Below are 13504 nucleotides of genomic sequence, written 5' to 3'. Positions count from 1 at the left end.
ATACTCTGTTCCTTATGGCCAGATTTCTTAGTGCAACTGTACACTCCCAAACTAGTTTGGAGTAACATGTGAACGTACTTAGTGCTCGGAGAGCAGCCTGGCTGTCAGAGAACATGCAGATACTTGTATACCTGTATCCCCTTTTCAAACAGGCTAAAGTGCATTCTAGAATTGCTTGAATTTCAGCTTGGAATACTGTTGGCCAGTTCCCCACAGGAATTGAGATCCTGAGTCTAGGTCCGAAAACCCCTGCCCAGTTCTTTTATCCATTTTTGACCCATCAGTGAAGAATAAAGTCTGCTTCATTTAATATTGGAACAAATTCTTTTGTTCATTGTGGCGCTCCTAGTGGACGGATTTGGAAACTTTTTTCACCCACGTGTCGGGAAAGTCATTACCTTTCACCATGTATTTATGTCATAACACCAAACGATAGCATTTTGTAAACAACAGCCATGGAAGCCGAACGGAGAGATCAAATTGTGCACAGTTTTCTTGAAAATCCATTGTTGTCGGCATCGAAGCTAGCTAAACAGCTTAAAATGCCCAGAAATACCGTATGGCGTGTTATCAAGCAGTACAAGGAAACATTGACGACGGCTCGGAAGCCGCATTCGAAGCGTCGGAGTGGAACTGTCGACCGGAAACTGCGTGGGAAAGTCATCAAGGCCGTCAAAAGGAATCCCAATCTTTCAGACCGCGATTTGGCCAATAAGTTCCAGGCCGCTCACAGTACGGTGCGACGAATTCGTCTCCGGGAAGGAATAAGGTCATTCCGAGCCAGCAAACAGCCAAATCGGACGCTGAAGCAGAACAATGTGGCCAGAATCCGTGCTCGAAAGCTGTACGACCAAGTGCTGACCAAGTTCGACGGATGTATTCTGATGGACGATGAGACCTACGTGAAGGCGGACTTTGGGCAAATCCCAGGTCAAAAATTTTATTTGGCGACGGCTCGGGGGGATGTACCTGCAAAATTTAAGTTCGTGTTTGCGGATAAATTCGCCCGCAAGTACATGATTTGGCAGGGGATATGCAGTTGTGGACAGAAAACCAAAGTCTTTCTCACTGACAAGACAATGACATCAGAAGTCTACAAAAAGAGTGCCTACAGAAACGGATTCTGCCGTTTATTCGTGCCCACGACCGTCCAGTAATGTTTTGGCCGGACCTCGCAAGCTGCTATTACAGCAAAACGGTTATGGAATGGTACGCAACGAACGGGGTCAGCGTAATACCGAAGGACCTCAACCCCCCAAACTGCCCCCAGTTCCGGCCGATAGAGAAATACTGGGCAATCACGAAGCGGAGGCTTAAGGCAAAGGGAAAACTTGTTAGGAACATGACTCAAATGAAGAACTGGTGGAATCAAATCGCCAAAACGGTGGACGAAAAGGGTGTGCGCCGCCTAATGTGTCGTATTACGAGAAAAGTACGAGAATTTCTTCGAAACAGCAATGAATAATTTTTTTAATTTTTTGTTATGAAAGAGTAAAGAAAATGCTACATTTGTATGAAAAACAAATTATGAATTCGTTAATAAATGACTGAACTACACGCAATTGTTTGTGTTCCAATATTAAATGAAGCAGACTTTAGGATCGATCTGGGAGGAACCGCAGGTCCACCTGACTTCCACACGTCCCTATCATTGATAGTTACATTGTATGGTATGTCTAGGTTGAAAATGGGCTCCATCCAGTCATCATTTTTCACAATAAGTGAGTTTAATTTAAATTTCTTTAGGATTTTGAGGTGTCCTGTAAGATCTTCATAGAGAGTTTTGTGTTTGGAGAGTCTCAAAGCACTACGTTCCGCCTCTAATTCAATGAATTGATGTAGAGGCAAAATATTTAGCAGTGCATTTAGAGTCTCATTCGGTGTGCTTCGCTTTGCGCCAGTTATAGCTAGAGTTGCTAGTCTTTGGAGCTTCGCTAGTTTTTTCTGGGCCGTAATTTGCATAGTTTTGGTCCACCATACTAAGGAAGCATAAGAGATTTTGGGTCTTATAATAGCTGCAAATATCCAGTAGATAATTTTAGGCTGTAGTCCCCATTTTTTCCCTACTCCTTTGAGGCAGACCCATAGAGCTGTTGTAGCCTTAGCGATTACATGCTCTATCTGTGGGTTCCATGATAGCTTTGAGTCTAGTACTATGCCTAAATATTTCACTTGTGATTCGAGGTTTAACACTTCCCCAACTAATGTTAGAGGTTTTAGTGTAATTTTTCGTCTCCTAGTGAAGGCTATCACAGTAGTTTTGGAAGGGTTTATGTTTAGTCCCTCTTCCCTGCACCAAAATAGTGCGTAGTTGAGTACAGTTTGCATTCTATTAGACAACACATTCTCATGTTTTCCCCGAACTATAATAACTACGTCGTCTGCAAAGCCAATAACTTCGAATCCCATGGATACAAGTTTGTTTAGGAGGTCGTCCACTATCAAGGACCACAACAACGGTGATAGAACCCCGCCTTGGGGACATCCCTTCGTTGGTGTGGCTTTGATTGTAAGTCCTCCCAAGCTTGCATAAATGGTTCTGTTTATTAGCATCGCTCTAGTCCAGTTAACAATTGCCGAGTGGCACCCTCATCTTTTCATAGCTGTTTCGATTGAAGTGTGAGCTGCGTTGTCGAATGCCCCTTCAATGTCTAAAAAAGAAGCGAGTGCTATTTCTTTTGCCTCTAGAGTCTTTTCTAGTTTTTGTGTAAGGGTATGTAAGGCCGTAACCGTGGACATACCTTTTTTGTAAGCGAACTGGAAGTTATTTAGCTTACTTAAGCTAAATAGCTCGTCAAGTATCTTCTCCATTATTTTCAAAATAATGGACGTTAGACTAATAGGTCTGAATGCCTTAGATTGTGTTTTATCTTTTTTCCCTGGTTTCGGGATAAAGATCACGCGCACCTTGTTCCACTGAGTTGGAATATGACAGAGAGTCATACTGGCGACGAACATCTCTACCAAGGCAGGTGTTACCATTTGTTTAGCTTGCTGTATTTGAATTGGTAAAATTCCATCTTCACCAGCTGCTTTGAATGGTTCAATAACGTCTCTAGTATTCTTAGACGTGGATTTCGGATGACAGTATGAACACATCAAAAGTTACTTCATGAATGCCAATGATATTATATTCTGGCTTACCATCTAGCTTACAACTAAACTTCCTACTCGACCCAAACTCAAGCCATCAACGATGTTTTGAAAATAATTTAATGTCAACCATGTGTTGCATTGGGCAATGCTGCGTAAGCGTTGCTACCCATGCGGAAGAGAAAGAACAGCCCATACTCAAAGCGCGCATGCTGTTTGGTAAAACATGTAAATACGAAAAGGGTGTCAAAACGGTATTGAGTTTATATTTTATGACCCAGTAAAGAATGCTTATGCAGTAGTTTTGAGTCTGCATGTTTTTAAGTGAATGGTTGCACTTCTAGGAAGTATGAATAATGAGTAGGGATGTTACACCATCCCCCTTTGGGAAGAAATGCCATTAGCATTTCTGTATAGAAAATTATCGTGGACTTGAGCTTGAATTCGCAAATTTTTTTTCTTTGTTTTTCTTTGTATAGTTTTACTAAAATTTGTTCTTAGTTTGCTTTAATCAATCTATTTTTGTGTACTATGAAACTATTGTTCTTTTCATCAATTAGTGTAACGTTTGGATGGTTTATGTTTTTCACTGTATATGGTCCTTTATATACAGGATCCAATTTATGCCTATTTTCATTTGTTATTAGTACTTTGTCTTCTAATTTGATTTCTATTGGATTTGCATTAGTTTCCTGTTTTTTGTTTTGTTTTATTTTCTGACTTTCCAAAAGCTGCTTTGTTTTCACACTTGCCGATTGTAACTTTTCTCTAAGCTCAAAATAGTATTGATCAATATTGTAATTTGGATCTATTATTTTGGGATTCATTATTTTTTGTGGAATTACTGCTTGATGTCCAAAAATTAATTCAAATGGAGTATGATGAAAATCAGGACGTGGGGTAGTATTGTAACAAAACGAATAGTAAGGTAACCAGTCATCCCAATCAGTTTGAGACTCGTTGACAAATTGCCTTACGTACTCGTTCAAACAACGATGATTCCGTTCAAGACTTCCAATGGTCTGCGGATGATATGGAGTTGAAAATTTTTGATTCATATCCAAGGACTAAAAAAATCGCTCACTCCTCGAAACGCACACGAAAATGCTTCGCCGCCGACTCGCTATTCGTGTGTGTTCAATACAATCACGAACAGCAACACAAACGATTCTACGACGGCGGTTTCTATGTTGCTCGTATTACAAAATATTCATGAGCGAGTCTGAGCAACGGGATCACGAGAGACTCGTATTTGCTTCATGAAAATTTTTTTTACCGAGCTTGCAGTCTGTTTAGGGAAGCAAGTACGTCAGTTCAGAAGAAAAAAAAAGCAGGAAAAAAAAAAGAAAAAGGATTCTGTCGGCTCGTCCATCTCAGAGACAAACCGTCTGGCCTCCCGTTGGCCTACACTTGTTCACATAGTTGCTGTTGATGTTATTGATGTTCCTTTAAGCTCCTAGCTTCAAAAACTGACGCACTTTCTTCCATAGGAAGCAATAATAACAGCACTAGCAAGAAGCAAAAGAATTTTTTCGGCCTCGGCATATTTGCCTGAAAAGAATAATAACATCACTAACATGGATTGGATGTGCCGGCCGTACGTACTCTGTTCTTCTTATTTTCAATTCTTTTTGTCCAACGCTATTGAAAGCCAACACGGCTTGGCGTCAGCATTGTTGCTGTTAGTGTTTGTTCAAGCTCAACCTTCGCAAAGGGACGAACATTTTTCCACGGGAAAAATAATACCATTATCAACACGGCTCATGAGCGGGTTGGTAAAAATTTTCATGAACCGGCTCGCTGCTACGCAATCTTCGGGTTGATGCTAGATTTTGTGTGCGAAAAGGGAAGCAAAGCAATAAGGAATCAGGAGCCTTGTTTGTGTTTTCGTTTCGGTCGGAATTGATTCGTGAGAACAGGAGATTCTCGCTCACACCTCATTCGCGTTCCAGAGCATTTTTATGAGCAAAAATCGGAGCGATGCGGGTTCCGTCGCTCGTATGAATGAGTTTTTCAATCCTTGTTCATATCTAATAATTCGGCTATTTTATCAAAAATTTCATTCTTGTATTCGATACCTTGATCAATTCTAATAATCGTAGGTGTTCCGTAAATAAGAATAATGTTTTCAATAAATGCTCTTGCTACTGTATCTGCTTGTTTATTTGAAATCGGTTTAATTATAACATACTTGGATAGATCGCACTGTACAGCCAATGCGTACCTATTTCCAGTATTTGATTTAGTGAATGGACCTATCGTGTCCATTGCTACTGAGTCGAATGGTTTCTGTGGTGTAGGTGTCAATACAAATTTTTCATTGATTTTCTCTGTATGCTTATTTTTACGACAACTCATACACTTACTTACATAGTCAAATATAGTTTTTTTTCATATTGTTCCATTCGAATTGACAACGTAATTTTTGATATAATCTATTAGCGCCAACATGTCCTCCTGTAGGAGTGTCATGATATTGCTTCAAAATTATTTCAATTTCATGCGACTCATCAATATATTTAATTGGTTGAGATCAGTGTTCCGAATATCAATCAAAACAAACACTCAGGATGCGTTTCCTGTTGGAAACATTCTGATTGTATAATGGGATAGCGCCTCTCGCAACTGCTTCGCCTGGCTGGTATGCAATCTCGTTCAGCGCTCCTATCAGCTATGCAAACCGAGTCGCATCATTCAGAATTATCGGTTTAGCAAACATCGCATATCGGAGATGATTGAGATACAAACTGATCCATTCTGAATGTAGCTCACTCAGTATCTGCCTGAATTATATGAAATTCAAAATTATTTTTTGCAGGACGAGAAAAATCAAACAGTTGTGCGGGGCACCATAAATTCTCAGTAGTTTTAACGTGACGGACGACAGTTTAATAAAAGTACTTGTAAAAATTTAAAAACACGGCGAAAGTGAACATCTTTCCCTCACAAACATAACTACAATTTGATTTTAATCCTACTGATGTTAAAAAACGTTATAACAACAAATAAATTTATTAATTTGCTGTATATCAAATCAAACAAAATACGCTAATGATCGGCTTCATGTATCACTCACTCACTGCCTGATCCATTCACTCCTGATCGAAGACCAACAAGATTCGCCATATGCATTGCGCATTGGTGAGATTCCAATTTGATGATGGTGCTGCACTGTTTTGACAGCAAGCATCGTGCGAGGTGATCTGTATTTTAGCGATGAATTGAACGATCGATGATCGGGTAGGTCCAGTAGCAATCAATAACGAAACCCGACCGCTGTACGTTCAGGTGCGAAGGGCAATCAGAAACATTCATTGAAAATGAGTGATATTCGGAACACTGGTTGAGATATCAGAATTTTTGTGTGTTTTAATTCATTATTGCAAACTTGTTTGAAAGTTGCTACATTTGTAATTCTGAAGATTTCACTCGTTAGCGCTAGAGCTAACACGTTTATCCTCAAATGCTTGGCCATAGCATCAATAGCTTTAACAATTGTACCTAGGTTTTGATTTATATTGGATAGCTTAGTGTGGACGATTGACGCTTGAGTCAATTCCCTTTTATAGCCTTTATCCATAATTTGAATTTGTATGCCATCACGTGTGGTTGCGCGCTCGATAATTAATTTTGGTAAATTGAGTGTTTCTCGGTTGTTAAGTGCTTCACGAATGTTGAGTTGATCAGTCTCTACATCTTCGGAATTCACTTCTTGTTGTTGTTGTTGTTGAGCATTAGTCTTGATTTTTCGTGCAGCTGTTCTGGTTTGTACCATTAGAACAGACATGTCTTTTAGTGTATCTGAATCTATATTGATCCTGGATAAAGCATCGGCTCCGTAATTTGTTTTGCCTGGTACATACTGTACGTCAAAATCAAATTCTTCGAGATCTAACCTCATCCTGGTCAACTTAGACGAAGGATTTTCCATCGAGAACAAATATACGAGTGGCCTATGGTCAGTTTTAACTGTAAACTTACGCCCGTATAAATATGGTCGAAAATACGTGATCGCCCAATGGATTGCTGTGAGCTCTTGCTCAATAGTTGATTTATTGGATTCGCCTCTTGTGAATGCTTTGCTAGCATACGCAATTGGTAGATCCATATTGTCATACTTTTGAGTTAGTACGGCTCCACAAGCCACCTTGGATGCGTCAGTTGTCAATGTAAAATGTTCTCTAAAGTTTGGAAATTGTAATATACTTGGTGACTGTTTTGTATGGGATGGAAGCGAAACGGGATTAAAAACGCGGCGGACTACTTTTTCGATACAAAACTTTTATTGCTGATAGCTTACTTAAACACGTCTGTACTCCTTGGAGTGTAAAAGCTAACTGACGAAAATTAACGGTTTTAGCGCAAAGTTCTGGCGCGAAGCTTTAGCACAAAACACACTAAAAACAAAATGACAAATCCGATGCACGCTGATTTCAGTTTCACCAGAACACACTCCCCCCCTTGAGGCAGTGTCCTCAATCGGAAGGAATCGGGACCAGTCGGTGGATCGGACGATCATATTCGGTTGAACCTCTGCGAAGGGTGACGTTTCGGACCGAGCCAGTGGGGTCCGGATGTACTGTGATGATCCTAGCCAGTTCCCATTGGCCGGGTGGGATGTTTTCGTTTTTGACCAACACCAGTTGACCAACTCGGAGATTGTCGGCCGGGGACTGCCATTTGGTTCGTGGTTGTAGCGAAGTGATGTATTCGTCTTTCCATCGGGACCAAACGTCTGCCACCTGTTTCTGCAGCACCTGGAATTTGTCCAACCGGTTGATTGGAGCATTCGGGACACCTGGTTCGGGTAATAGGTTGAGTGGTTGACCAATAATGAAATGCCCTGGAGTGAGAGCATCACAACTGTCCGGAGAACTGGATAGAGCACACAAAGGTCTTGAGTTGAGACAAGCCTCTGTTTGCGTCAATATGGTGTACAATTCCTCATACGTCTTCTTTTCATTTTTCAGGACCTTGTACAGATGCGTTTTGGCACTCTTAACAGCCGCTTCCCATAGCCCACCCATGTGGGGCGCCGATGGTGTGATGAACGTCCATTTGATGCCAACATTGGAGGAGAATCGTTCGGCACGCTGCTTGAATTCGTTCGATTGGAAGAAGCCTTGGAGTTGATTGTCTGCCCCGACAAAATTAGTCCCATTGTCGGACCAAATTTCCGTGCAGAGACCACGACGAGCGATGAACCTCTTGAGAGCCAGAAGGAAACCATTGGATGACAAATCGCTGGCTAGTTCGAGATGAATGGCCTTCGTTGAAAGACACACTATAACAACGATGTATCCCTTCGACACGTACGGCTTTCTTGGGTTGCAGCTCTTGACGAATATTGGACCGGCGTAGTCAATACCAACATGGATGAAGGCCCGGACTGGCATCATTCGGACCGCTGGAAGGCTACCCATAAGCTGTACAGCGGTTTTTGCTTTCATGCGGCAGCAACGAGGGCACTTCGATGTTTGCTGTCGGACGATGGTTTGACACCCGATGACCCAGTAGCGTTGATTGAGCGTTGCGATCAAAAGCGTTGGACCAGCGTGTAAATTGTCCAAATGTACTTGTTGGATAAGCAATAAAGTATACCTGTGGTCTCGTGGCAAAATAACGGGATGTTTCATTTCATACGGAATATTTGCGTTTTGAAGTCTCCCACCAACACGTAGAATGCCTTTCCCATCGATGAACGGATGTAACGACTTGAGCTTGCTGCGTCGACCGACCTCAGCACCATTTTGAAGAGCCTTCAATTCGGGACCGAATACGTCTTGTTGGGCCACCTTGGCTAGCTGCAAATTGGCCGCTGACAATTCATCGGGCGTTAGAGCACCAACGATTCGAATTGTTTTCTTGGCCTTACAATTCGCCTTGACATTGTTCACATAACGGTTGATTGATGCGAGTATGCGGGATGCATATCGTAGCGAAGAATAACGTTCCAAAATATATTGAGCCACCATTGGCTCGGACTGCACTGTGGTTACATAAGCAACAGCTGGTCGCTGCTCGAGGACGTCTTCGGGTACGTTGTAGACTGTATCTTTTGTGTTAATATGCTCCAAAAAGGAGGCTTCGTCATAAAGCCAAGAGGGTCCTGTCCACCACAGGTCGTGCGTGACGAGTTCGATTGGAGGGATTCCGCGAGATGCACAATCAGCTGGATTGTCCTTGGAGGAAACATGATGCCACATGCTTCTGGGGAGGGTATCCAAAATTGTCGATGTTCGGTTTGCCACAAAATTCTTCCACCGTTTGGGATGCGAAGACAACCATTCCAAAACGGCAGTGGAATCGGTCCAAACAAATGTTTCGATTTTGAGATGGCTGAGTGAATTTGAAATTTTGTTAATCAATTTGCTCAGCAGTACAGCAGCGTTCAATTCCAAACGTGGTAGGGTGATTTGTTTGATAGGTGCCACTTTCGTTTTAGCAGCGATGAGGTTCACTTGTACGTCGCCAGATTCGTTTACCCATCGACCATACACTACTGCAGCATATGCTGATTCGGATGCGTCGCAGAAACCAATAAGTTGCACCTGTTCGTCGTTAGTGATGAATCGGGGAATTTTGATTTCTTCCAGCTGAAGAAGATTGTGCTTGACGGTGATCCATTCTTGTTCTATAGCCGCAGGTAAGGGATCGTCCCACGACAAATCGTGTAGCCAAAGTGGTTGGAATAGTATTTTTACTTTTACGATTGTGGATGAGAGCCAACCAAAGGGATCAAATATTTTAGATGCATCGGAAAGTAATTGCCGTTTTGTATTCACACTCGTTGGATCCAGAGACACTTTGAAATCAAAGCAATCGGTGCTTGGCGACCATCGGATGCCGAGTGCTTTGATTGAGTTGCTGCTGCTGATGAATTCAATCGGAATGGGACCATCTCTTGTATCGGTTAAGCTGTCCAGAAGTTGAGGATTGTTTGAGCTCCACTTTCTTAGTTTGAATCCGGCTTTCTCAAGTATCGACCTGATTTGAGAAACCAGATTTTTTGCTTCTTCGATGGAACGTGCACCGCTGATGATGTCGTCAACGTAGGACCCTTTCAAGATGACCTGGCTGGCTTGATGATATTCTTCGGCACAGTCTCGGGCTGCCTGCTTGAGTGCTTCGGTGGCGAGATACGCAGCGCTGGAGGTACCATACGTCACGGTTTTCAGTCGATAGTGTTGGATTGGTTGTTCTGGGTCTTCTCGCCAAACGATTCGTTGATAGTCAGTGTCTTGATCGTCGACCAAAACTTGCCTGTACATTTTTTCCACATCGCTCATGAACACAATTGGATAGGTTCGAAAGCGACACAGAACGTCGAATAGGTCTTCGGTGTTGTTTGGTCCCACTAGCAGTCGGTCGTTTAGTGAGACGCCAGTGCTGGTCTTGGATGAGCCATCGAAAACGACTCGCAGTTTGGTTGTTGCGCTGTCATGTTTCTCCACGGCGTGATGGGGTAAATAAAAGCACTTACTTGGTTGCGTTGTTACCTCGGATGACGGAACCAGTTCCATGTGGCTCAGTTGCTGATACTCCGCCATGAAGTCCACGTAATGTTGCTTGAAGGATGGATTTCTGATGAATCGCCGTTCCATGGAATGCAACCGTTTGACGGCCGCGTTTAGCGATTCTCCCAGGGCGGGTTTGGTTTCGTCAAAAGGAAGCCGAACAACGAATCGGCCCGTTTCGTTACGCTTGTGTGTTGTTTCGAACAATTCCACCACACGTTGTTCGTCTGCGGTGAGAAGTTTTGCCGCTGGAATCTCTTCGGTCTCCCAGAAGCTGCGCAGAGCTCGATCGATATTCACATCGAGCTGCACAGTGTAGGACACCTGCTGCGTTTGGATGCTGCTTTCACCAGAAATTCTTCCAGCGACCAACCAGCCGAGCACGGACCTCTGTGCGACCGGTAAACCATCTTCGTCGGTGACTTGGCCTGCTTGTAGAATGGGCAGAAACACTTCCACCCCCAGGATGACGTCGATTGGTCCCAACTTATTGAAGCCAGGATCCGCCAGCGGCAAATCGCGCAAGAAGTGCGATTGTTTGGTGTCAAAGCGCTGGCACGGTGTTGGTGATGCCAGAACTTCGAGGATGTAGGCTTGGGTTGTCAGTACGATGTCGTCGTTGAATCGAGATGCGATTTCCAATCGCACTGCACGTTTTGTGGTACCGGCTTTGGCACCAGCTACACCGGTGACGGGAAGTCTTGCGTTGTTTCTGCTGAGTCCGAGGCTCGACACACACGCCTCACTGATGAGTGTTGTGCCGGAACCGGAATCGATCATCGCTCTCACTAGCTGGAAAGAGCCATTTCGATTTCGAAGTCGGATGAGTGCTGTTGGTAGGACTGAAATCTTGGTGGTCGTTTCGGATGGGTTGATTTCGGCTTTGAAACTTGACACCTCTGTCGACGGCTGCGTTTCGGATTCGGGCTGCTGGATCGAAAAGTTGCTTGATGATGACACGAAGGTGGACCGGACCATAGATTCCTGACTGTCACCAAGTTGACAGAGGAGCGTATGGTGCCGCTGCTTGCATCTTTCATTTCGACAGCTGGTTTTCGATGTGCAGTTTCGAACGGAGTGGGCCGGGAGGAGGCAGTTGAAGCACAGATTTGATTTCTGTACTAACTCTCTCCGGGTGGCTGTGGTTGATTGTAGGAACTGCTTGCAGTGGTAAAGTTGGTGTTGTTCGGAGCACAGTGAGCACTGATGAGGTGTTGTGTGGTAACTAGAAACCTTTTTCTCGGTGGACCTGGTTTGGATGCGAACTTCTTTCTTCACTTCTCCCCATGATGACTTGCTGTTGGTGAAGGAAGAGCAAGTTTCCAGAGCGTCACATCGGTTCTCGAGGAATGCCAGGAACTGTTGGAATGTGGGATTCTCCAGCTCGACGATTTTTTGTGCCCACTGTGCTCGGGTTCCTTTGTCGATTTTCTCCAGCAGAAGATGGATCAACCAGGCGTCTCGGGTTCGGTAGGCTTCACCCATAGCGTCTAGCTGCCTGATCACCTCGTCGGATGTTGTCACCAATTTCTGCAGGCTCACTTGATTGGAGGAGGAAGTAACTGCTGGCTGATCTAGGAATTCTTTCACCAAAGCGAATACCGTATACTTGGGTTTGTCGTAGCGTTCCAGCAGTCGTTCCCACACTTGGAGGTAGTTGGCATCGGTGATGGTGAAAGAATTCACCAGGGATTTTGCTTCGCCGTCCAAGTAGGAAAGCAAATACTGGAGCTTCTGGGAATTTGGCAACGTTGGCTTGTTGTGGATGGTACTTGTGTAAAGGTCCTTGAAAGACTGCCACTCCTTCCGGTTGCCTTTGAAGATCGGGATGTTGATTGGAGGCAATCTTACGTTGAGCTGCTGGTCTGCCGGGTGTGCACCTTGGAATCCGATCTGTCGCATTTCGTTGAGCTGGACAGTTAACTCGTTGGTGCGAGTTGAAACTGTAGCTTGGCTGGACAGAAGCACCTGCTGCGCCTGGATCAAGGTTTCGATCGCGTTCTTGATTCCCCGACTGGAACCGCCCTCGGTGTCCTCGCTAATGTCGGAAGAATCTTCCAACCCGGAGTAAATCGCCTTGGCTGCATAGTACCGATCCTCGAACTCGGTGCGGTAGTTGAAAACTGAAGCGACCGCCTCGAGTGATTCGGTTTGCTCCTCAATTTCGTCCTGGATGTCAAAAAAGGTGGTGCCCAGAGTGTGCAAACGGCTGAGACGTTCCCTAACCTCACACACTGGGGGATTGCGCGTTTCCACTTTCCTTGCTGTCTCGAGCTCCCATTTAATTTTTTCGAAGAGATTATTGCGCTTCTTGATGGTTTCTTCCATTTTCCACTGGCAATAATTATCCGGATAACGAAGGACCAATGTTTTGTATGGGATGGAAGCGAAACGGGATTAAAAACGCGGCGGACTATTTTTTCGACACAAAACTTTTATTGCTGATAGCTTACTTAAACACGTCTGTACTCCTTGGAGTGTAAAAGCTAACTGACGAAAATTAACGGTTTTAGCGCAAAGTTCTGGCGCGAAGCTTTAGCGCAAAACACACTAAAAACAAAATGACAAATCCGATGCACGCTGATTTCAGTTTCACCAGAACAGTGACAACAGATGCTTCTTCAGCGTATCAAACGCTTTCTAGCACTCTGCGCTCCATTCAAATTGTATATTTTTTCTTAATAGTTTGTTTAACGGATGGGCAATTTCTGCAAAATTTTTGATGAATCGTCTGTAGTAATTACAGAATTCCACGAATCGTCTTACGTCATCAGTATTGTTTGGCTTTGGATATTTTTCAATAGCTGAGTATTTTGTTTTGTCCGGCTCAATGCCTTTTTCTGAGATATGGTGTCCTAGGTAAGTGCGGGATTAAGTTTAAGGTTGTGCTGTCG

At 43.7% G+C, this 13504-nt stretch overlaps 1 protein-coding gene across 1 annotated transcript; it reads right to left on the bottom strand.

The window, feature by feature from the left end:
- Nucleotides 1–7568: 7568 nt before the first annotated feature.
- LOC129737670 (uncharacterized) lies at nucleotides 7569–12938 on the bottom strand. Its single transcript, XM_055728832.1, has one exon. It carries the CDS (start codon nucleotides 12936–12938, stop codon nucleotides 7569–7571), a length of 5370 nt encoding a protein of 1789 aa, XP_055584807.1.
- Between the last annotated feature and the right edge of the window lie 566 nt (nucleotides 12939–13504).

Source organism: Uranotaenia lowii, chromosome 1 (assembly GCF_029784155.1).
Source record: "Uranotaenia lowii strain MFRU-FL chromosome 1, ASM2978415v1, whole genome shotgun sequence".
NCBI classification, from domain to species: Eukaryota; Metazoa; Arthropoda; class Insecta; order Diptera; family Culicidae; genus Uranotaenia; species Uranotaenia lowii.
Note: the sequence above shows the minus strand (reverse complement) of the source record. Positions and strands in the feature narration are given on the sequence as shown.

Bases quoted from the DNA above. Each gene is read 5' to 3' on its own strand.
- LOC129737670 (XM_055728832.1), bottom strand. From the start codon at position 12,938: ATGGAAGAAACCATCAAGAAGCGCAATAATCTCTTCGAAAAAATTAAA.